The 24,662-nt window shown below is 41.3% G+C and overlaps 1 protein-coding gene and 1 pseudogene across 1 annotated transcript in view; one reads left to right on the top strand and one right to left on the bottom strand.

Annotated features, from left to right (window-relative positions):
• RBL1 (RB transcriptional corepressor like 1) overlaps nt 1–24,662 on the top strand; it is a 92,893-nt gene that overhangs the window by 20,773 nt on the left and 47,458 nt on the right. The window contains exons 3-11 of the mRNA XM_002830276.6: nt 5,564–5,764; nt 6,441–6,505; nt 6,614–6,742; nt 6,852–7,012; nt 8,256–8,305; nt 10,339–10,525; nt 11,340–11,506; nt 16,280–16,392; nt 16,888–16,991. Coding sequence (XP_002830322.2) covers nt 5,564–5,764; nt 6,441–6,505; nt 6,614–6,742; nt 6,852–7,012; nt 8,256–8,305; nt 10,339–10,525; nt 11,340–11,506; nt 16,280–16,392; nt 16,888–16,991 — 1,177 coding nt within the window. The remainder of the gene's footprint in view (nt 1–5,563; nt 5,765–6,440; nt 6,506–6,613; nt 6,743–6,851; nt 7,013–8,255; nt 8,306–10,338; nt 10,526–11,339; nt 11,507–16,279; nt 16,393–16,887; nt 16,992–24,662) is intronic.
• LOC100435379 (ubiquitin-ribosomal protein eS31 fusion protein-like) lies at nt 22,826–23,279 on the bottom strand (annotated as a pseudogene).

Genomic DNA, 24,662 nt, shown 5'->3' with positions numbered 1-24,662 from the left:
TCCAGCCTGGGAGACAGACTGAGACTCCATCTCAAAAAAAAAAAGGTGAACAAATTAATATTTCTAACATATTTACATGTATTTACTTAACCTTTTTGGAGTAGTGTTGTGGGGAGGTATTTTTTAATAGCCTATTGAGATATTATCACATACCATATAATTCATCCTTTTAAACTGTACAGTTCCATGGTTTTTTGTATTTTCCCAGAGTTGTGTAACCACCACCACAATCCATTTTAGGACATTTTCATCACCCCAGAAAGAAACCCCTGTTAGCATTCACTTCCTATTCCAACCCCCACACCCAGCTCTTGGCAGCCACTGATCTAACTTCTGTCTCTATAGAGTTTTCTATTCTGGACATTTCATATAAATGGAATCGTATAATATGTGGTCTTCTGTGTTGGCTTCTTTCATTTAGGATAATGGTGTCAAGGTTCATCCATGATGTAGCATGTAGCAGCAGTTCTTTTTATGGTTGAATAATTTTCCATTGCATAGATATACCACATTTTGTTTATCCATTTATCAGTTAATGAGTTATTTCTACCTTTTGGCTATTGATTAGTGTTGCTATGAACATTTGTATACAACTTTTTATGTGGACATATATTTTTTCTTTTGGATATATATGGAGAGGAGTGGAATTGCTGAGTCATATGGTGATTCTATGTTTAACTTTTCTTTGAGACAGAGTCTCACTCTGTCACCCAGGCTGGAGTGCAGTGGCATGATCTCGGCTCACTGCAACCTGCGCCTCCCAGGTTTCAACGATTCTTGTGCCTCAGCCTCCTGAGTGGCTGGGATTACAGGCGTGAACCACCGCTCCCAGCCCTGTGTTTAACCTTTTTAGGAACCGTCAGGCTGTTTTCCAAGGGACTGTACCAGTTTACATCCCCACCAGGAGTTTACAAGGGTTCCAGTTTCTCCACATTCTTGCCAATTCTTGTTGTTATCCATCTTTTTTATTGTAGCCATCCCAGTTTTGATTTGCATTTCCCTGATGGCTAATGATGTTGAGCACCTTTTCGTGTACTTGCTGGGATAGTGTATTCTCTTCTCTCTCTCTTAAATTTTTTTTTTTTTTTTTTCTGAGACAGGGTCTTTCTCTGTCACCCAGGCTGGAGTGCAATGGCGCAATCATGGCTCACTGCACTCTCAACCTCCCAGGCTCAAGCGATCTGCCTACCTCAGCCCCTCGAGTAGCTAAGATCACAGGTGCATGCCACCATGCCAAGTTAATTTTTAAACTTTATATAGAGACAGGGTCTCTCTATGTTGCCCAGGCTGGTCTCAAACTCCTGGACTCAAAGCTGTCTTCCTGCCTCAGCCTCCCAAAGTGCTGGCATTACAGGTGTAAGCTACCATGCCAGCCTTAAAATTTATTTGTTTGTTTGTTTGTTTATTTATTTATTTTGAGACAGTGTCTCACTCTGTCGCCCAGGCTGGAGTGCAGCGGCGCGATCTCAGCTCACTGCAAGCTCTGCCTCGCGGGTTCACACCATTCTCCTGCCTCAGCCTCCCATGTAGCTGGGACTACAGGTGCCCGCCACCACGCCTGGCTAATTTTTTTTTGTATTTTTAGTAGAGATGGGGTTTCACTGTGTTAGCCAGGATGGTCTCGATCTCCTGACCTTGTGATCCGCCCGCCTCGGCCCTTTAATTTTTTTTATAAGATGAGATCACACTATGTTGCCCAGACTCATCTCGAATTCCTCAGCTCAAGCAGTCCTCCTGCCTAAGACTCCTGAGTAGCTGGACCTACAGGTACATGCTGCCACACCCAACTTGAGTAGTGTATTCTTTTTTTTTTTTTTCTTTTTCTTTTTTTGAGACAGGATCTCGCTCTGTCACCCAGACTGGAGTTCAGTGATATGGTCACAGCTCACTGCAGCCTTGACCTCCTGGGCTCAAGCAATCTTCCCACCTCAGCCTCTTGAGTAGCTGGGACTATAGGTGCACACTACGAAGTCTAGCTAATTTTTAAGTTTTTTGTAGAGATGAGGTCCCACTATGTTGCTCAGGCTGGTCTCAAACTCCTGGGCTCAAGCAATCCTCCCACCTCAGTCACCCAAAGTGCTGGGATTACAGGTATGAGCCACCACACCCAGCAGTAGCATATTCTTTGTAACAGAATCCCAATGAATTGAAAGCTGTGAAGTTTACTTTGCTTATTTTAGTTTTAAAAACTGTAATCATGGTTTAAGTTATAACAGTGCTATAAGGTTTTTTTGTTTTCAAACACTCTGATGCATTTTGTTCCAGGTTAGGAAAGCCATTCTTGGGAGAGCAGTATGTACAATGGATTATATGATGATGTAGTAGTCAAGGCTCTTGTTTATAAAAAGCAGGTATCAGCCTAGGCAACAAAAAGTGAGACCCCTGTCTCTAAAAAGCATTTAAAAATTAGCTGGGTGTGGAGGCATATACCTGTGGTCGCAGCTACTTGGGAGGCTGGAGCGGTTGGATCGATTGCTTGAGCCCAGGAAGTCAAACCTGCAGTGAGCCACAATCACGCCACTGTACTCCAGCCTGAGTGACAGAGCGGGACCCTATCTCAAAAAAATAAGAGATAACACTTACCATCTTTGGCTGACCTAAAAGAAGTATTGGATAGGTGATAAAATCTTTAGGATGACTAAAGAAAACTAGGCTTAGAAAAGGCCAGGAACAAAAGGAGGCTGGCCACACAGCCAAAGAGCATATCACAGAATCCATCTAGCAAGGACACAGTTTGCATGGCTAGCAATGCTGTCCCTGGACATTGCCACTTTATTTGCCCCAGGAGATTGATCCCGCTGTAAGAATTCACCACTTCTTCACTTCTCTGCACCAGCAGCTTCAGATTCAAAATCTCAAGCAGATGTATCTGATAAAGGGTATCAGATTGTACACCTTCATCCTAGCTTCCAGTAAAGCTGATCTGTTTAGTGGTAGACAAGGCTCAAAAGTGGAAATGTCCTCAAAGCAGAGGGTTTCACATGCAAAATGTGATCATCCAAAAATAAAAACAATTTTTTTTTTTTTAAGACGGAGTTTCGCTCTCGTTTCCCAGGCTGGAGTGCAATGGTGCGATTTCAGCTCACCACAACTTCCACCTCCCCGCAACTTCCACCTCCCGGGTTTAAGCAATTCTCCTGCCTCAGCCTCCCAAGTAGCTGGGACTACAGGCATGCACCACCACGCCCAGCTAATTTTGTATTTTTAGTAGAGACAGGGTTTCTCCATGTTGGTCAGGCTGGTCTCGAGCTCCTGACCTCAGGTTGTCCACCTGCCTCGGCCTCCCAAGGTGCTTGGGATTAGAGGCGTGAGCCACTGCACCCAGCCAAAAAACAAAATTTTTAAAGTCCTCTGTAAGGGAGCATAATTTTTTGTAAGCTAACAAATATTTAGTAATCTGACAAATTTTTTGCTGCTATTGGTAAGAATCTTTTAATGAGGTCCTTAAGAGTCTCAGATTATAATCAGCATGTCCAGAGTTTGAATGCTGTATTAGGACGTTTTATGTTGCTATGAAGAAATACCTGAGTTTGGGTGACTTATTTAAAAAAGGAGATTTAATTGGCCCAGGGTTCTGCAGGCTGTATAGGAAGCATGGGGCTGGCATCTGCTCCTGGTGAGGGCCTCAGGATGTTTACCAGTCATGGTAGGTGAAGGTGGAGGACGCACATCACATGATGAGAGCAGGAGCAATTGAGGGTGGGAAGTGCCACACTTTTAAACAGCCAGATCTCAGGTGAGTGACAACTAAACTCATTACCATGAAGACAGCACCAAGCCATTCATGAGGGATCTGCTCCCATGACCCAAACACCTCCCACTAGGCCCACCTCCAACATTGGAGGTCACATTTCTTTTTTATTTTTTTGAGATGGGCTTTCACTCTCTTGCCCAGGCAGTAGCATGTTCATGACTCACTGCAGCTTCAACCCCTCAGGCTCAAGTGATCCTCCTGCCTCAGCTTCCTGAGTAGCTGGGGCCACAGGCACACACCACCATGCTTTGCTAACTTTTAAATTTTTGTAGAGATGAGGTATCACTGTGTTGCCCAAGCTGGTCTCAAACTGGTGGGCTCAGGTAATCCTCCAGCCTCACCCTCACAAAGTGTTGGGATTACAGGCATGAGCTACCATGCCCAGCCAAGGAAATTACATTGCAACATGAGATTTGGAGGAGACAAAACATCCAAACCATATTAAATAGCTTTGGATGATTTGCTGTTAATGTCTTCTGTCACCTTAAGAAGAAATTATAAGTATTGACCAGGCGAAATGGACTTAAGTAAGCCTTTCCAATCTACATGAAATAATCAGAACATAGGGCCGGGTGCGGTGGTTCATGCCTGTAATCCCATCACTTTGGGAGCCCGAGGCAGGTGGATCATCTGAGGTCAGAAGTTCAAGACCATCCTGGCAAACATGGTGAAACCTCGTCTCTACTAAAAATACAAAAATTAGCCAGGCATGGTGGTGTGCACCTGTAGTCCCAGCTATCAGGAGGTGGAGGCAGGAAAATTGCTTGAAGCTGGGAGGCAGAGGTTGCAGTGAGCCAAGATCATGCCATTGCACTCCAGCCTGGGCGACAGAGTGAGACTCCATCTCAAAAAAAAAAAAAAAAAAAAAATTACAAGTATTATTCTGTGTATATTGCTAGACCTTTAAGTGAGCTTTGACATGACAAGTTTTCTATCTAAAACCATGTTAACATAGGGACATAAAAAAGTGTACCCAGAATTGGGCTGGGCACGGTGGCTTGCTTGAACACAGGAGGTGGAAGTTGCAGTGAACCAAGGTGGTGCCACTGTACTCCAGGCTGGGCAGCAGAGCTATTAAATTTTTTTCTGAGTATGTGCTACCTTCTTTACTTTTGGTGGTGGAACCACACATTGGAACTCAAACTCTTGAATTTTACTCCTAACCTGTAACAATCTGGTACTTTGTAATCAAATTCCCATTTGGAAAATGGAATTGTCTTTCCATTTGGGAGACTTCTGTTTTTCCTCAAACTAATTTTATAACCTATCAATCTGTTAACTAACATTAACTTTGTAAATTTTATGCAAAATATTGTGTAGGTAATATAGAGAATAAAGGAAGTAGATAGGTGCTCTCGCTCCCTCCATAGAAGTAACGCTATATGTGATGACCACTGATTAATAACCTGTATTCCCCTGGTGATCCTGGGAACGAAAGTGATTTCATAGTGAGGATTTTTTTTTTTTTTAATTAAATTTAGGCTTGAGGGTTGGTGTTTGTTCTTTGTTCATGTAAGACAGTGTCTTGCTTTGTCATCCGGGCTGGAGTGCATGATTGAGGCTCACTGCAGTCTCGACATCCTGGGCTCAAGCAATTCTCCCACCTCAGCCTCCCAAGTACCTGGGGCTACAGGCACATGCCACCACACCCAGCTAATTTTTTAAATTTTTGTAGAGATGGGGTCTTACTATGTTGCCTGGGAGGTCTGGCTTTTTAATAAAGAATCTTAGTCATGAATAGAATATTTCCTTTCAATCCATTATATAAATGAATTTTAAAGGTGACTTTTTTCTCCTTTTTTTTTTTAGTTTAATACAGTTTTTTAGTAAAATGAAGAAATGGATGGACATGTCAAATCTACCACAAGAATTTCGTGAACGTATAGAAAGGCTAGAGAGAAATTTTGAGGTGTCTACTGTAATATTCAAAAAATATGAGCCAATTTTTTTAGATATATTTCAAAATCCATACGAAGAACCACCAAAGTTACCACGAAGCCGGAAGCAGAGGTGAGCCCTTAATCCTTATATAATTGACATAAAGATTATGATACAAACTAAGAGAATGTACTTTTTTGAAAGTCTGTTTTTTATGAAAAGTATTCCTGCAAAGAACTTATTTTCTTTTTAAATCCATGTACAATTATCCATATTTGGAAATTCAGGATAATACTTTTACTTATTTTTCTTTTTTTTTTCTTTTTTTTCTTTTTTGAGATGGAGTCTCATTATGTTGCCCAGGCTGGAGTGCAGTGTCGTGATCTTGGCTCACTGCAACCTCTGTCTCCCAGGTTCAAGCAATTTTCCTACCTCAGCCTCCTGAGTAGCTGGGATCACAGGTGTGCACCACCCCATCTGGCTAATTTTTTGTATTTTTAGTAGAGACGGGGTTTCACCGTGTTGGCCAAGGTGGTCTCGAACTCCTAACCTCAGGTGATCTACCCACCTCGGCCTCCCAAAGTGCTGGGATTACAGACGTGAGCCACTGCACCCCGCCCTATGTTCTGATTATTTTATGCAGATTGGAAAGGCTTACTTAAGTGCATTTCATAAATAATAGATTACTTTTCTTCATGAATGGAATTTCATGTGTAATTTGATCTATTTGATATTTATATTTACTATTTCAGTTTACATGATATTTAGCAAGCTAGTCAGACAAAAAGTAATTTTTTTCCCTTTTTAGGAGGATTCCTTGCAGTGTTAAGGATCTGTTTAATTTCTGTTGGACACTTTTTGTTTATACTAAGGGTAAGATGACACTTTCAGTGGTCTTACATTTCTACTGTGGGAACTTGGTGCTATTTGACATGAGAGGTTTCTGGTTTTTGTGTCTTTTTTTTTTTTTCCCTTATAAAGGTAATTTTCGGATGATTGGGGATGACTTAGTAAACTCTTATCATTTACTTCTATGCTGCTTGGATCTGATTTTTGCCAATGCGATTATGTGCCCAAATAGACAAGACTTGCTAAATCCATCATTTAAAGGTAAGACCTTTTATTTATTTTTGAAAACTGATTATCAGTTTTTGGAAAAAGATTTTTAAAAGTTGACTATTTTTTTTTTCCCTCTGCTCTTCCTACACTGTCAAACTAGGTTTACCATCTGATTTTCATACTGCTGACTTTAGGGCTTCTGAAGAGCCACCCTGCATCATTGCTGTACTGTGTGAACTGCATGATGGACTTCTAGTAGAAGCAAAAGGAATAAAGGAGCACTACTTTAAGCCATATATTTCAAAACTCTTTGACAGGAAGGTACTGTACTTATAATTAGATGACTGAGATGTTTACAGATCAGCAGTAATGTGAAAAGAAAAAAATGTTTTAAGCAAGTTCTCAGTATTATAGAACTTAGGGTCAGGATTCCCAGGCTTTAGCCTCTACTGTGATTTGGAATTTCCTTATGATCTTGTGTGATGTGAGAAACAGAGCTGTTGAAAAATGTGACCCATTATATGTACTGTTGGGTAAACGTACTGTCAGAGGCAACTGTAGGAGGTACTGATAAAGAATTGTAAAGAACAGAACATCAGAGTAGGGCTGACAAAGAATTAGGAAAAACAGGAGGTCAGAATAAACTGACTAATTTACTGCCACAGTTTGAATAACTGCCGACTGTTGACTAAAAGTAGGACGATGTATAACAACCACAGTTTTAATTCCAAGTAAATCGAGCAGAAAATCCATGATAGTTTTGTAGCCACTTGTAGGCTATCTGTGTGCATTCTGGACATTCTCTCCTTAGTAATTAACTTAGCTATTTCTACATTTATGAATTGGCTTGTTCCTTTGGGTTTCAATTTCTTATTTCCCCGACGTCGAGCCATTAAATGTAGTTAAGCCTCAAGATTTCTCTTTGGTAAAAGGAAGGGTTTGGATTATGGATCCCACTTTTCAAATATTATGACATTTTTCTTTAAGCATAAATTCTTCCCTTACTGGTTTCTTCTTCTTTTATACAAACTTTTGTATTCAGTCTTGTGTTCCTCAGATATCTATATTATGGCCCATTGTCTGTATGCTAAACATCTCTAGCAAAGTAAACTTTTTTTAAAGGATCCCAGGGACTGGGCGCGGTGGCTCACGCCTATAATCTCAACACTTTGGGAGGCCAAGGCAGGTGGATTGCTTGAGCCCAAGAGTTCCAGACGAGCCTGGGCAACATGGCAAAACCTTGTCTCTACAAACAATACAAAAATTAGTTGGGCATGGTGGTGCACACCTGTACTCCCAGCTACTTGGCAGGCTGAGGCTGCAGTGAGCCATGATTGTACCACTGCACTCCAGCCCTGGTGACAGAACAAAACCCTGTTTCAAAAAAAAGTAAAAAAAAATGTTATTTGCATGCTAAATAGTTTATCCTAGTCTGAAAGAAATATTTAATAATTCTGTTTTGTGTGTGTGTTATAACAATATGGAAATTTAGATAAATTTCATGTTTGTGTGTGTATTAATATGCTTAATTATATGGTGTCCCAAAATAATTTTTTCTTCACAGATATTAAAAGGAGAATGCCTCCTGGACCTTTCAAGTTTTACTGATAATAGGTAAATTTCTAGTACTAATGGTGCCTGGCTTATCACAAGCTGTCGTATTTGTTGATTTGTTGAAATTTGTTAAGCATAACAGTATATCAAAGTAAGACCTCCAAATTCAAGTTCTCTCTGCTTTAGTGGCATTGAATGGGTATTATCACTAAGACTTGTTGGCTTTAAATACATTTATTTTAAGAAATCAAGGCCAGGCACGGTGGCCCACACCTGCAAACCCAGCACTTTGGAAGGCCAAGGCAGGCAGATTGCTTGAGCTCAGAAGGTTGGAGACCAGCCTGGGCAACATGGTGAAACCCTGTCTCTACAAAAAATACAAAAATCAGCCGGACGTAGTGGTGTGAGCCTGTAGTCCCAGCTACTTGGGAGGCCGAGGTGGGAGGATCGTTTGAATCTGGAAGGTTGTGGTTGCAGTGAGCCATGATTGCACCACTGCACTTCAGTCTGGGTGACAGAGTGAGACCCTATTTCCAGAAAAAAAAAAAGAAAAAAAAAAGAGGCCGGGCATAGTGGCTCACGCCTGTAATCCCAACACTTTGGGAGGCCGAGGAGGGCCGATCACTTGAGGTCAGGAGTTTGAGACCAGCCTGGCCAACATGGTGAAACCCCATCTCTACTAAAAATACAAAAATTATCTGAGTGTAGTGGCGCACACCTGTAATCCCAGCTGCTTGGAAGACTGAGGCAGGAGAATCACTTGAACCGAGGAGGCGGAGGTTGCAGTGAGCCCAGATCACACCATTGCACTCCAGCCCAGGCGACAGAGCGAGATTCCATCTCAATTAAAAAAAAAAAAAATCATTGACACTTACGTATTTATTTTTATTTTTTTAGAGATGGGATCTCACTGTGTTGCCCAGGCCGGTCTCGAATTCCTGGCCTCAAGCAATCCTCTCACCATAGCCTCCCAAAGTGCTAGGATTACAGGCATGACCCACCACACGCAGCCAATTGGCATTTAAAAGAGCTACTCAGCCAGGCTCGCAGTGACTCACACCTATAATCCTAGTACTTTGGGAGGCCACGGCGGGCCAACATGGTGAAACCCCGTCTCTACTGAAAGTACAAAAACTATCTGGGCATGGTGGCATAAGCCTGTAGTCCCAGCTACCCAGGAGGCTAAGGCAGGAGAATTGCTTAAACCTGGGAGGTAGAGGCTGTAGTGAGCCAAGATTGCACCACTGCATTCCAGCCTGGGTGACAGAGTGAGACTCTGTCTTAAAAACAAACAAAAAACAGCTACTCTCTTGAGAAACTCATAAACGGACCCAATGACTCTGTATCTGATTTTACATTCTTTCATTAATCACATGTTGGCAGTGCCCCTATTTTTTTTTTTTGAGGCGGAGTCTTGCTCTGTCGCCCAGGCTGGAGTGCAGTGGCACGATCTCAGCTCACTGCAAGCTCCGCCTCCCGGGTTCTCGCCATTCTCCTGCCTCAGCCTCCCAAGTAGCTGGGACTACAGGTGCCCACCACCATGCCCGGCTAATTTTTTGTATTTTTAGTAGAGATGGGGTTTATCCATCTGTTATCCTGTTAGCCAGGATAGTCTTGATCTCCTGACCTCATGATCTGCCCGCTTTGGCCTCCCAAAGTGCTGGGATTACAGGCGTGAGCCACCGCGCCTGGCCCTTTATTTTATTTATTTATTATTTTTTTTTTTTGAGACGGAGTCTTGCTCTGTTGCCAGGCTGGAGTGCAGTGGTGTAATCTTGGCTCACTGCAACCTGCACCTGCCATATTTCAAAGCCACTATTGTTTCCTTAGTGATCAGAAACCATTTTCATAATTAGATTCAACTAGTTTTCAGATTAAGTATATAAATCACTTTTCAAAGTAATTTATTGGTTATGTATATGAATGTGAAGAATGTCCATAATCAGGTAGGACCCTCTGATATTGTTAGATGGGCAGAGTTAATAAAAATTAGAAAGTTGTCAAGTTTTCTAAGCTGTAAACACTAAATCTATCTTCAAGTCAAAATAAATCCATTGTGTAACTTAGTATTACAGCTTATAATCTCTTTGCAGCAAAGCAGTGAATAAGGAGTATGAAGAGTATGTTCTAACTGTTGGTGATTTTGATGAGAGGATCTTTTTGGGAGCAGACGCAGAAGAGGAAATTGGAACACCTCGAAAGTTCACTCGTGACACCCCATTAGGGAAACTGACAGCACAGGCTAATGTGGAGTATAACCTTCAACAACACTTTGAAAAAGTAATATAACCTAGCCTGGCCTCAATCTTGAATGATCTTTTTCTCTCTGTGTGTGATTCTACTAACAGCAGAAGCATCTTTCAAGTTAAATCTTGAGCTTCTTCTACTAATTCATATTTCTCATGAAAGCCTTAAAAGGTAATTTTTAAAACTGGCATTTAGTATTTTTACCTCATTTCTTATTATTCATATTTTATATCCATTTTCCCAGCATGACTGGGTTTATTAGTAGAGTATATGTCTTTTGACATGAAGAGGAAGTTTTGCTTTCTTACCGTTCTTTCTTTGCTTCAACTTAGCCTCTGTTACGTTGCTTTAAATTTTGGTTTGCTTTCCTACCCATGACACAAACTATGTGTTTTTCTGTAACTTCAGCCGTAAAACTCTGGACTTGATTGTTGATGGCCAAGGCTTAACTCTGTATTTATGTGTAAAATGGGTTGGAGGAAGAGATCTAATGGAAAATTCACTTGTCTAGAACATAGTAAAACCTAAGTTTTAGTCCAAGCTTTACCATTCACTTTGTCAACTGAAATAAGTTTTTTAATTTCTCTGTTCCTATTTCCTCATATATAAAATTCAAGTATGTATACATTGTCTTTCAAATCAATGGTGTGAAGATTAAATGAAATTATACGTAGAAAGTGCTTTAAAAAAGTGTTATTCAAATATAAGGATGTTATTAGCATAGTATTGCTAAAAATTTCATGGATATTATAGACATGAATAGAGAAGATGGTATATGCACTGAATTAAACACATAATAAAGAAGATGGTAACTTTTAAAAACTCACGGATTTTTCTTTTCTGACAGAAAAGGTCATTTGCACCTTCTACCCCACTGACCGGACGGAGATATTTACGAGAAAAAGAAGCAGTCATTACTCCTGTTGCATCAGCCACCCAAAGTGTGAGCCGGTTACAGAGTATTGTGGCTGGTCTGAAAAATTCACCAAGTGACCAACTTATAAATATTTTTGAGTATGTACAATACTGTTATTTTTCCAAATGTCTTTTTAAAATTAGATTTCTTATTCCATTCTATTTTTAGTATATTCAGAATTCTCAAGATAGTGGATGTTCATCTGGCAAGTTTTACTATACCATTTCAATCACAAAATATATTGACCTAAAACCATATTGAAGTACCTATTAAAAATTATGTATAACAGTCAGGCACAGTGGCAAACACCTGTAGTCCCAGCTACTTGGGAAGCTAGTTTGGCCAACATAGTGAGACTAATTCCAGCTTGGCCAAGATAGGGAGACCTTATCTCTCCCTTTTTTCTTTTTTTTTTTCAGACAGAGTCTCGCTATGTCTCCCAGGCTGGAGTGCAGTGCCGCAATCACAGCTCACTGCAGCCTCCACCTCCTGGGCTCAAGCAACTCTCCCACCTCAGTCCCCCAAGTAGCTGGAACTACAGGTGCAAGCCACCATGTCTAATTTTTTATATTTTTTGTAGAGACAGGGTTTTGCCATGTTGCTCAGGCTGGTCTTGAACTTCTGAGCTCAAGTGATCCAACTGCCTTGGCCTCCCAAAATGCTGGGATTACAGGCATGAGCGACCATGCCAGGCCAACCTTGTCTCTTAAAAAAATTATATATAATGTTATTTCATGGGAGTATAGACTTTTAGAGATAAGTGTACCTTAAAGATTATTTAACACTGATATTTCACTCTTGTAACTACCCCTGAGTTATGCATGTTTTGATTTTACATTGACTTTAATTTATTTTTATTTTCGTTTGTTTCTAAAGATCACCTGTATAAGGACATACATTAACTTTAAATGGGGCCATTCTAAGTGTCCATTAGATAGGGGACTAATTGCATATTGGTGGTACAGCCATAAAAATGGATTTATTTATTTATTTTGAGGCAGAATTTCGCTCTTGTTGCCCAGGCTGGAGTGCAATGGCATGATCTCGGCTCACTGCAACCTCCACCTCCCGGGTCCAAGTGATTCTCCTGCCTCAGCCTCCCGAGTAGCTGGGATTACAGGCATGTGCCATCACACCCGGCTAATTTTGTATTTTTAGTAGAGACAGGGTTTCTCTGTGTTGGTCAGGCTGGTCTCAAACTCCCGACCTCAGATGATCCGCCCACCTCGGCCTCCCAAAGTGCTGGGATTACAGGCGTGAGCCACCGCGCCCAGCCCATAAAATGGAATTTTATACAGTTTTTTTTTTCTTTTTTAAGGAAGCATGATTCCTGGTAAAGATGGTAGAATGAAGCCAGATCAGGAACCTTCTTTCCTAATACCTAATAAAATAAGAGAATAGTAAAAACCAGCAAAATATTTGTCAGTGGCAACCAAATGAGGAGAGAGAGATGATTTCATGACATAAATTTCCAAAGTAGAGATCAAAAAGAAAATTGATGATTCTGGTATTCCCATCCCTAAGCAGTGTTGGAGAAAGAGGGTATAGTGATAGATCTTGAGAATTCTCATCAATACTTCAGATTTGGAGAGAAACAAATGGGGGAGTAGGCAGACAGATAAAAAGTCATATAAACCTTCCCAATTGAAAGTCTGTATGTACCACCAGCAGGATCCCAGCAGAACAACTCCCAAGGGCTGCCATTTTCCAACATTCCATGATGATTTGGGGAGAGATCCTCATATACCTAGACGTCCCTGACTAGGAATAGTGAACCCTGGAATAGACGTATTTAACTAAATCTCAGAAGACAAAGTGAAGCCCTGGTCCTCCAAGAAAAGCAGAACATAGCTGAGCTCTCCCCCATTCCTCAAACCTTCAGCATACAAGAAAGTAGACAGAACAATCTCCAGCCTCAGAAATAGCTCAGAAGAAAAGCATACTGCCAGTAAAGTAGGAAGACTGTCACGGATCTACCTTCCATATCATTTGAGTAAATAGATCTGGATCGAACTACTGTTCAAACATGAATAAGTTGAAAAGCAGTGACAAAGCAACTATACAAATACGTCAATAAGGAAAAAGAGGGAAGTATAGAATGCAAAAGAAACAAAATCTAGACACAAATAAATGGAAACGCTGGGTGTTGTGGCCTATGCCTGTAATTGTAGCACTTTGGGAGGCTGAGGCGAGAGGTTCAGTTGAGCCCAGGAGTTTAAGACCAGCCTGAGCAACATGATGAGACCCTGTCTCTACAGAAAAAAATTTAAAAATTAGTCATGGTGATATGCATTCCAGCTACTTGGGAGTCTGAGATGGGAGAATCGCTTGAGCTCAGCCATGATCACACCATTGTACTCTAGCCTGGGCAACAGAGCGAGACCCTATCTCAAAAAAAAAAAAAAAAGGAAAGACATCTGTGTTTGTGGACTGGAAGACTTAATATTGTTAAGATATCCATATTAGAGGCCAGGTGCAATGGCACGTATCTGTAATCCCAGGACTTTGAGAGGCCAGGGTGGGTGTATTGCTTGAGCTCAGGAGTTTGAGACTAGCCCGGGCAACATAGTGACACCTCATCTCTACAAAAAACAAAAAAAACAAAACAAATGAAACCTGGTCATTGTTTCTTTCTTTCTTTCTTTCTTTTTTTTGTTTTTTTTTTTTTGAGACGGAGTCTTGCTCTATCACCAGGCTGGACTGCAATGACGTGATCTCAGCTCACTGCAACCTCCGCCTCCCAGGTTCAAGCAGTTCTCCTGCCTCAGCCTCCAAGTAGCTGGGACTACAGGCGCCTGCCACCATGCCCAGCTAATTTTTGTATTTTTAGTAGAGATAGGGTTTCACCATGTTGGCCAGGATGGTCTCGATCTCCTGACCTCATGAGCCACCTGCTTCAGCCTCCCAAAGTGTTGGGATTACAGGCATGAGCCAAGGGCTGCCATTTTCCAACATTCCATGATGATTTGGGGAGAGATCCTCATATAAATAGACGTCCCTGACTAGGAATAGTGAACCCTGGAATAGGCTTTTTTTTTTTTTTTTTTTTTTTTTTTTTTTTGAGACAGAGTTTCGCCCTTGTTGCCCAGGCTGGAGTACAATGGCCCGATCTGCAACCTCCGCCTCCCAGGTTCAATCGATTCTCCTGCCTCAGCCTCCCGAGTAGCTGGGATGACAGGCATGCACCACCACGCCCAGCTAATTTTTTGTATTTAGTAGAGACGGGGTTTTACCATATTGGTCAGGCTGGTCTTGAACTCCTGACCTCAGGTGATCCACCCACCTTGGCCTCCCAAAGTGCTGGGATTACAACAGGCGTTAGCCACCAGGCCTGGCCAATTTTTGTATTTTTAGTAGAGAAAGGTTTCACCATGTTGGCCAGGCCGGTCTCCAACTCCTGGCCTCAAGTGATCCACCCACCTTGGCCTCCCGAAGTGCTGGGAATATAGGTGTGAGCCACCACGCCCGGCCTCAAACCTAAAAGCTTTAATATAGCAAAGAAAACAATCAACAGAGTAAAAAACAACCTATAGAATGGGAAAAGTAATTGTAAACCATATATTAGATAAGGGGTTCATACTCAGAATATGTAAAGAACTCCTGAAACTCAAGAACAACAAATAACTCAATTTAAAAATGTATAAAGGATTGAGCAGATATTTCTCCAAAGAATATATGCAACTGACCAAAAGCATATGAAAAAATATTTGGTATCACTAATCAGGGAGTTGCAAATCAAAATCACAATGAGATAATACCTCACATATCAGCATAGCCACTTCCCACTCATCACCCCAAAAAACCCAAAATAGCAGGTGTTGGTAAGGATGTGGAGAAATTGGGACCCTTACACACTGTTGGTAGAATTGTAAAGTGGTGCAGCCACTATGGAAAACAGTACGGAGGTTCCTCAAAAAATTAAAAATAGAACTACCATATGACTCAGCAATACCACTTCTGGTTATACATCCAAAAGAATTAAAAACAGCATCTCAAAGGGATATTTGCACATCATGTTAACTGCAGCATTATTCCCAATAGCCAAGATGTGGAAACACCTTAAGTGTCCATCGATAGAGAAAGAAAATGCTGTGGGTGTATGTGTGTGTGTGTAGATAGATAGATAGATAGATAGACAGAGATATAGATATGAGATGGAATATTATTCAGCCTTATAAAAGAAGGAAATCCTGCTATTTGCTACAACATGGACGAACCTTTAGTACATTATGTTAAGTGAAGTTAGTCAATCACAAAAAGACAAAATACTGCATGATTCCACTCATATAAGGTACATAGTATAGTCAAACTTACAGCAGCAAAGTTTTATTACATGTGTATACAATCTGTATTTTTATTATGTAATTTTACGTGTTAAAATATTTTATCATATAAAGCTTTGTTTATATATGTAGATTTCCAACTGAGAATACAATTTTGGCTACTAAAAACCAATTCTTGAAAGAAGGCATGTTGGCCGGGCATGGTGGCTCATGCCTGTAATCCCAGCATTTTGGGACGCTGAGGTGGGTGGATCACAAAGTTAAGAGATCTAGACCAGCTTGGGCAACATGGTAAAACCCCATCTCTACTAAAACTACAAAAATTAGCCAGGTGTTGTGGTGCGCGCCTATAATCCCAGCTGCTTGGGAGGTTGAGACGGGAGAATTGCTTGAACCCTGGAGGAAGAGGTTGCAGTGAGCTGAGATCGCACCACTGCACTCCAGCCTGGGTGACAGAGCAAGACTCTGTCTCAAAAAAAAAAGGAAGAAGAAGGCATGTTAGTATTCTGGTGTGGAGTCTTTTTTGTTTGTTTGTTTTTGTTTTTGTTTTGTTTGGTTTGGTAATTAGGTTCCTCTTGTATTTTGTAGATCTTGTGTGCGTAATCCTATGGAAAACATTATGAAAATACTAAAAGGAATAGGAGAGACTTTCTGTCAACACTATACTCAATCAACAGATGAACAGCCAGGATCTCACATAGGTAAGAAAAGAAAACTAAAGTTGGCATAGCATTGAAAATAAGTAATCCCCCAAAATTAGAAATTCACGGTTTTTCCTCTCCCATTATTCTTATTTCTTTTTTTTTTTTTTTTTTTTGAGACCCAGTTGCCCAGGCTGGAGTGCAGTGGCACGATCTCGACTCACTGTAACCTCCTCCTCCCAGGTTCAAACGATTCTCCTGCCTCAGCCTCCCAAGTAGCTGCTATTACAGGGACCCACCACCACACCGGCTAATTTTGTATTTTTAGTAGAGACGGAGTTTCACCGAGTTGGTCAGGCTGGTCTCAGACTCCGGACCTCAGGTGATCTGTTTGCCTAGGCCTCCCAAAGTGCTAGGATTACAGGCGTGAACCACCGTTCCGGCCTGCCCTGCTATTCTTAATGTATCAGATTTAAGTTTATATATAATTTTTGCTTTTCAGTCCTTAACAACTAAAATTCATTAACACATGTTTTCTCTGTATTTCCCTGATAGACTTTGCTGTAAACAGACTAAAGCTGGCAGAAATTTTGTATTATAAAATACTAGAGACTGTAATGGTTCAGGAAACACGAAGACTTCATGGAATGGACATGTCAGTAAGTAAATCCACTCTCTGAGCTACTGGCAAGGTCCAAAAGTCATAGCCTGGAAGCAGTGTTTTGAGAGGCTCTATAAGGCATTGTGAGGGTCACCAATCTATGACACACTTGGCCAGGATGACATTTAGTTGACTTTAGCACATGCAAGGCTAATCAATCTAGACAGAAATGTGAAATAACATAAAGTTCATCTTTGGTACACATCAGTGTTTTTTAAGTTTTTTTTTTTTTTTTGTCCTTCATTCCCAGCTAGTGATCCCTCCACCTGTTAAAGCAACTGTTAATTAAGACATTTGTCCATACCTTCCAAGGATTTTGGATTATAAAATGGTATGGGGGTTTTCTTGTTTTGTTTTGTTTCTTTAACTATTTGACCAAGTCAGACCACTCTCTCCAATAAGCTGTGTAAAATAATTTTTCTACAAATTCAAACCTATCATATGATCTTTGTCTCCTCCTCCTTCATTATTTCCCTCTGCAGTCACTCTTGGAGTCTTCTAACTTTCTGTCCCAATAGGAACAGGTTGATGTCTTAAGGATGCTGCGTAACTATTGTAATAGAATTTCTCTTTGTGTTTACCTGGAAATTTTTTTCATGTCTTTTCTGTGTTGGTTTCTCTTTTTCCTGGATTCTGTGTCTTTCTTTTTCATAGTTTACGCTAATATCTTGATGGTTCATACACTCCCATGGCTTCCTGAGAAAGAAGTAAATTTTTTTTTTTTTTAAGACTGAGGCTTGCTCTGTCGCCCAGGCTGGAGTGCAGTGGCACGATCTCGGCTCACTGCAACCTCCATCTCCTGGGTTCAAGCAATTCTTATGCCTCGGCCTCCTGAGTAGCTGGGGTTACAGGCGCCCGCCACTATGCCTGGCTAATTTTTGTATTTTTAGTAAAGACAGGGTTTCACCATGTTAGCCAGGCTGGTCTCGAACTCCTGACCTCAAGTGATCTGCCCACCTCAGCCTCCCAAAGTGCTAAGATTACAGCCATGAGCCACCTTACCTAGCTGAAAGAAGTAAATTTTTTAACTTTTTATTTATTTTAATTTTTTTAATTTTATTTATTTTTTTTTAGATGTAGTCTTGCTCTGTCGCCCAGGCTGGAGTGCAGTGGCACGATCTTGGCTCACTGCAACCTCAGCCTCCCGAGTTCAAGCAATTCTCTGCCTCAGCCTCCCGGCTAGTTGGGATTACAGGCGCCCGCCACCACACCCAAGCTAATTTTTTCGTATTTTTAGTAGAGACGGAGTTTCACCGTCGTGGCCAGGCTGGTCTTGAACTCCTGACCTCGTGATCCACCTGCCTTAGCCTCCAAAAGTGCTGGGATTACAGGTGTGAGCCACTGCGCCTGGCCAACTTTTTATTTCGAAATAATTGTAGATTCACAGAAAGTTGCAAAAGTAGTGCAGAGAAGTCCCACACATCCTTTATCCAGTTTCCCTAATGGTTACAATTTTATATGCTGCAGTATCAGAACTGGGGAATTGACATTAAAACAATATATGTGTATGTGTGTGTGTGTGTGTGTGTGTGTGTGTGTATAAAACTGTATCATATGCATAGATTATGTAACCATAACCAAAATAAAAATACTGAACTGTTAAAGATCTCCTTCCTGCTACCCCTTTATCGTTAGTTACACTTACTCCTCTCAGCCATTACTGTTTTCCACTTCTACATACTCTGTATGAATTTAGTTCTTTTCAATTTGTTTTAGTTATTTTGTAGCCCAGGATATGGTTTATCATGGTGAATGTTCTGTGGCCACTTGAAAAGAATGTATACAGTAAATCCTCACATTTAACCTTGTTAGTAGGTTCTTGGAAACAGTGACTTTAAGCAAAAACAACATACAAGAAACCAATTTTACCATAGGCTAACAGATATAAACAAGAGTTTAAGTTCCTTTAGCATATGTCTAGTCACAAAAACGTCACCAAACTTCTAAATAAAGACAAAACACTTATAATGTTAAACATTGAAATAAATAAGAGAAAGTAATAAAAATAAGGAAGATTATTACTTATCCAGTTATTCCTGTTCAGGGTCATGAGTGGCTAGAGCCTACCTCAGCAGCTCAAGATGAAAGGTGGGACCCAACCCTAGTCAGGACACCATTTCATCATAGGACACACACCCACCCACACTTACACTGTCACAATTTAGATGTGCCAGTTAAGCTAATGTACATATCTTTGGAATGTAAGAAGAAACCAGAGTACCCAGAGAGAACTCATGCAGACATAGGAGAATGTGTAAATTTCATACAGTGGCCCCAGCTGGGAATCCATTATTTTTCATTGTTATAACAAAATGATGTTGAGTGAAATGATGTTATTCAAGGATCTGCTGTATTCTGCTATTGTTGGATGGAATGTTCTGTAAATGTCAATTTTATCTTGTTGGTTGATGTTGTTATTTTATATTCATGCTGATTTCCAGTCTAGTTGTTACATCAGTTGTTGACAGAGGATGTTGAAGTGTCCATGTATGATTGTAGATTTGTCTGTTTCTTTCAAGTCTGTCAGCTTTTTTCCACGTATTTTGAAGCTCTGCTGTTTGATGCTTACATATTTAGGATTGCTGTCTGCCTTCTTGATGAATTGACTCTGTAATCATTATAAAATGCTCCTCCCTGGCCAGGCGCAGTGGCTCATGCCTGTAATCCCAGCACTTTGGTAGACTGAGGCAGGTGGATCACCTGAGGTCAGGAGTTCAAGACCAGCCTGGCCAACATGGCGAAACACTGTCTCTACTGAAAATATAAAAGGCCGGGCATGGTAGCTCACATCTCTAATCCCAGCACTTTAGGAGACCAAGGCAAGTGGATCACCTGAGGTCAGGAGTTCGAGACCAGCCTGACCAACATGGCAAAATCCCGTCTCAACTAAAAATACAAAAATTAGCGAGGCGTGGTGGCGCGTGCCCGTAGTCCCAGCTACTCAGGAGTCTGAGACAGGAGACTCGCTTGAACCCAGGAGGCGGCAGTTGCAGTGAGCCAAGATCGCACCACTGCACTCCACCCTGTGCAACAGAGTGAGACTCCATCTCAAAAAAATAAATAAATGAAAATACAAAAATTAGCCGGGTGTGGTGGCAGGCGCCTGCAATCCCAGCTACTCGGGAGGCTGAAGCAGGAGAATCACTTGAGCCCGGGAGGAAGAGGTTGCAGTGAGCCAAGATCATACCACTGCACTCCCACCTGGAAGACAGAGCGAGACTGCATCTCAAAATAAATAAATAAATAAGGCTGGGCACGGCGGCTCACACCTGTAATCCCAGCACTTTGGGAGGCCAAGCCGGGCAGATCACAAGGTCAGGAGTTCGAGACCAGCCTGGCCAACAAAGTGAAACCCCGTCTCTACTAAAAATACAAAAATTGGCCAGGCATAGTGGCGTGCACCTGTAATCTCAGCTACTCGGGAGGCTGAGACAGGAGAATCGCTTGAACCTGGGAGGCGGAGGTTGTTGTGAGCCAAGATTGCGCCACTGCACCCCAGCCTGGGCAAGAGAGCGAGACTCCATCTCAAAAAAAAACTTAAAAATAAAATAAATAAATAAAACGTTCCTCTCTGTCCCTGGTAATTTTCTTTGCATCTACCTGATGTTTATGTATAACCACTCCTGCCTTCTTTTCATTAATGTTTGCATGGCATATCTTTTTCCATCCTTTTTCAAGTGACCTTTGAAGTGAATTTCTTATAGTCAGTATGTAGTTGGGTCATTTTTTTTTTTTCCTAATCTGTGCTAATCTCTGTCATTTAATTAGTAAATTTAGGTAACTTAAAATTAGTAATTGTTATGTTAGCGCTTAAGTCTGCCATTTTATTTTTGTTTTCTGTTTGTTCTCACTCTTTTTTTAAATTTTGTTTTCTTTTTCCTCCCTTCCTGTGGGTTACTTGAACATTTTTTAGAGCCTTGTAAAGATTTTTTTTGTATAGATGTTTTGTATAGCCATTTAACCAATGTAAGTAAAGTATAGAAACCTTACCTCACTTAAAGTCCCTTTTTAAAGATTTTGCATAAGTAACTTTATTTTAGACTCATAATTGATTGATAGTTGTCTATGTACAGAATTCAAGATTGGTAGGAGAGGCCAGGTGCCGTGGCTCACCCCTGTAATCCCAACACTTTGGGAGGCCAGGGTAGGTGGATCACCTCAGGTCAGGAGTTCTAGACCAGCCTGACCAACATGATGAAACCCCGTCTCTACTAAAAAATACAAAATTATCCAGGCGTGGTGGCACATGCCTATAATCCCAGCTACTTGGGAGAGGCTGAGGCAGGATCGTGTTAACCCAGGAGGCAGAGGTTGCAGTGAGCCGAGATCACGCCATTGCACTCCAGCCTGGGCAACAAGAGCGAAACTCCATCTCAGAAAAAAAAGAAAAAAAGATTGGTGGGAGGCTGAGGCAAGAGGATTGCTTGAGCCCAGGAGTTTAAGATTGTAATATACTGTGTATTGTATGTACACTGTGTAGTATGATTGCACTGTGAATAGCTACTGTCCTCCAACCTAGGCAACATAGCAAGACCCCATCCCTAAAAACAAAAAATTAACTTAAAAAAAGAATTCCAGATTGACAATCATTTCCCTTTATGAGTTTGAAGGTACTGTTGCATTATTTTCTAATATAGATTCCACTGTTAATAATGAGAAGTCCAGTGACATTCTCATTCCCACTTAGTAGTATGTGACCTGTTTTTTTTTCTGAAATCTTTGAGTATCTTTTATCACTGATGTTCTTAAATTTATAAAAATGTATCTTATTGTGTTTTTTTTCGTTCATGTATTTGTCATTCCCACAGAGTTGCCCGTTTAGTCTAGAAATTCATGCCCTGCAGTTCTTGGTCATTTTATTTTGTTATTTCTTAGATGATATATTGCCCACTGATTTATCTTTCTGGAACTTTTATTTTTCAGATGATGGACCTTCTGAATTGACCTTCTTAATTTCTTTATACCTTTTATTGTACTTTTTTTTTTTTTTTTTTTTTGAGACGGAGTCTTGCTCTGCCGCCCAGGCTGGAGTGCAGTGGTGCAATCTCGGCTCACTGCAAGTTCCACCTCCCAGGTTCACGCCATTCTCCTGCCTCAGCCTCCCGAGTAGCTGGGACTACAGGCACCCACCACCATGCCCAGCTAATTTTTTTGTATTTTTCGTAGAGATGGGGTTTCACCACATTAGCCAGGATGGTCTCGATTTCCTGACCTCGTGATCTGCCCGTCTCAGCCTCCCAAATTGCTGGGATTACAGGCGTGAGCCACCGCACCCGGCCTTATTCTACTTTTAAAGATATTTACTCAACTTTTCATCTAGTCCCAATGAACTTTTAATTTCAACTATATTTTCATTTCTCTTTCATGTTCTCTAAAGTTACTAATTTAGATTTATTTGAAATTTTCTTGACTGCTTCATCTCTGTTTCTCCTGAATTTTTCTCCATTTCTCTCTCTCTCTCTTTTTTTTTTTTTTTGAGACAGAGTTTCGCTCTTGTTGCCCAGGCTGGAGTGCAATGGTGTGATCTTGGCTCACCACAACCTCTGCCTCCCGGGTTCCAGCGATTCTCCTGCCTCAGCCTCCCAAGTAGCTGGGATTACAGGGATGCGCCACCACACCTGGCTAATTTTGTATTTTCAGTAGAGATGGGGTTTCTCCATGTTAGTCAGGCTGGTCTCCAACTCCTGACCTCAGGTGATCCACCCACCTCGGCCTCCCAAAGTGCTGGGATTACAGGGTGAGCCACCATGCCTGGCCTTTTTTCTCTCTCTTTAAAAAATATTTTTAATTTTTTAAAATGTTAGTTTGTGTCTTTTATTAACTCATACACAGTTACTTATCTTCTGGTTTGTTGAAGCAGTAAGTCAGACACTTGCCACAATAACGTCTGTCAAAGTGGCTTGCCATAAACACTCCAACACCACATTCATCAGAAGGGCACTCTAAACGAAAGCAACTAATTTTGCCGTTCTCATCTACCTTATAATATTTCAGGATAGCCAGCTTAACCTTCTTTCTCTTGTGCTTACTCTTCTTGGGAGTGGTGTAAGACTTCTTCCTTTTCTTAGCACCACCACAAAGTCTCAACACAAGATGAAGAGTAGACTCCTTTTGAATGTCGTAGTCAGACATCTTCCAGTTGCTTGCCAGCAAAGATTAGTCTTTGCTGATCAGGAGGAATTCCTTCCTTATCCTGTATCTTGGTCTTCACATTTTCTGTCATATCCGAGGGTTCAACCTCGAGGGTGATGGTTTTCCCTGTAAGGGTTTTCACGAAAATCTGCATTTGCAGATGGCAGATCTTTAAATTTTTTTTTTTGGGGGGGACAGAGTCTCACTCTGTCACCCTGGCTGGAGTGCAGTAGCATGATCTTGGCCCACTGCACCTCCATCTCCCAGGTTCAAACAATTCTCCTGCCTCAGCCTCTTGAGTAGCTGGGACTATAGGCATATGCCACCATTCCCAGCTAATTTTTGTATTTTTTGGTAGAGATGGGGTTTCACCATGTTGGCCAAGCTGGTCTCGAACTCCTGATCTCAGGTAATCCGCCCGCCTCGGCCTCCCAAAGTGCTGGGATTACAGGCGTGAGCCACCGCACCTGGCTTTTTTTTTTTTTTTTTTTTTTTTTTTAATACGATGGTGTCTCGCTATGTTGCTCAGGCTAGTGTCAAAACTCCTGGGTTCAAGTGATACTCCTGCCCCAGCTTCCCAAGTACCTGGGACTACAGGTGCATGCTGCTGCACCTCGCTTTTCTGTTTGTTTTGACCTATGTTTTCCAGGTAAGAGGTTTTCCTCAAATGTCAGATAATTTTTAGTGGTCCACTTAAATTTGAATGAGACACTAAAAACGTGTTCAAAGCTCTGTGAATGAGGCAGTAAAAGTTTGTTTCAAAGCTCTTTTATTTCAAGAGTGGAAGTAAAAAATCCATTGACCTCAGGTGATCACATAGTATTAGAGACTCTCATCTGCTGGTACCCGTAAGACTTTTCTAGAATATCTCAGTTTCTCCAGAGACATATCTGTAAATCTCTTGCCTGGCTGTTGGTGTTGTGGATCAGAAGAAGGAAGGGAAATTTGGTCTTACGGTTCAGTCTGCAGAGTTTCACCTAAAACCCTAGTCTTTTCTGTGCCTAATGTTTACCTCTGAGTCTCCAGTTCAATTTCTCTAGAGAATAATCCTGTAGATTCCTGTGGAGAAGAATAGAGGTCTGTCATCTGATCCCACAGAGTGGGGGTTGTGTGGGGACCTGAGGATCCTAAGACTTTCAGATCACCCACCCAATGCTTCACCCCCGCTTCCCATTCTGACTGTGTCCTCAGTTGCTGTGTATTTTAGATCAGATTCATTTGTTTTAAGTGTCTCACTGCAGGTCCTTATGCTTGACCATCGTCCCTTTGCTGAGTAATTTGTCATCCTTCATATATTGTGGTTTACAGTTACAAATGACTGCTAGTTTTACTGATGATGGAGTTTCTGTTTTTTATCCTCTCTTGATTTGGGGTGATATTTGTTTTTTTTGTTTTAGTTTTCTGTTTTTTTCTGAGACTGAGTCTCGCTGTGTCACCCACTGTGGAGTGCGGTGGAGTGACCTCAGCTCACTGCAACCTCTGCCTCCCAGGTTTAAGTGATTCCTCTGCCTCAACCTCTGGAGTAACTGGGATCACA

The sequence above is a fragment of the Pongo abelii genome, chromosome 21 (genome assembly GCF_028885655.2).
Source record: "Pongo abelii isolate AG06213 chromosome 21, NHGRI_mPonAbe1-v2.0_pri, whole genome shotgun sequence".
Lineage (NCBI taxonomy): Eukaryota > Metazoa > Chordata > Mammalia > Primates > Hominidae > Pongo > Pongo abelii.
Note: the sequence above shows the minus strand (reverse complement) of the source record. Positions and strands in the feature narration are given on the sequence as shown.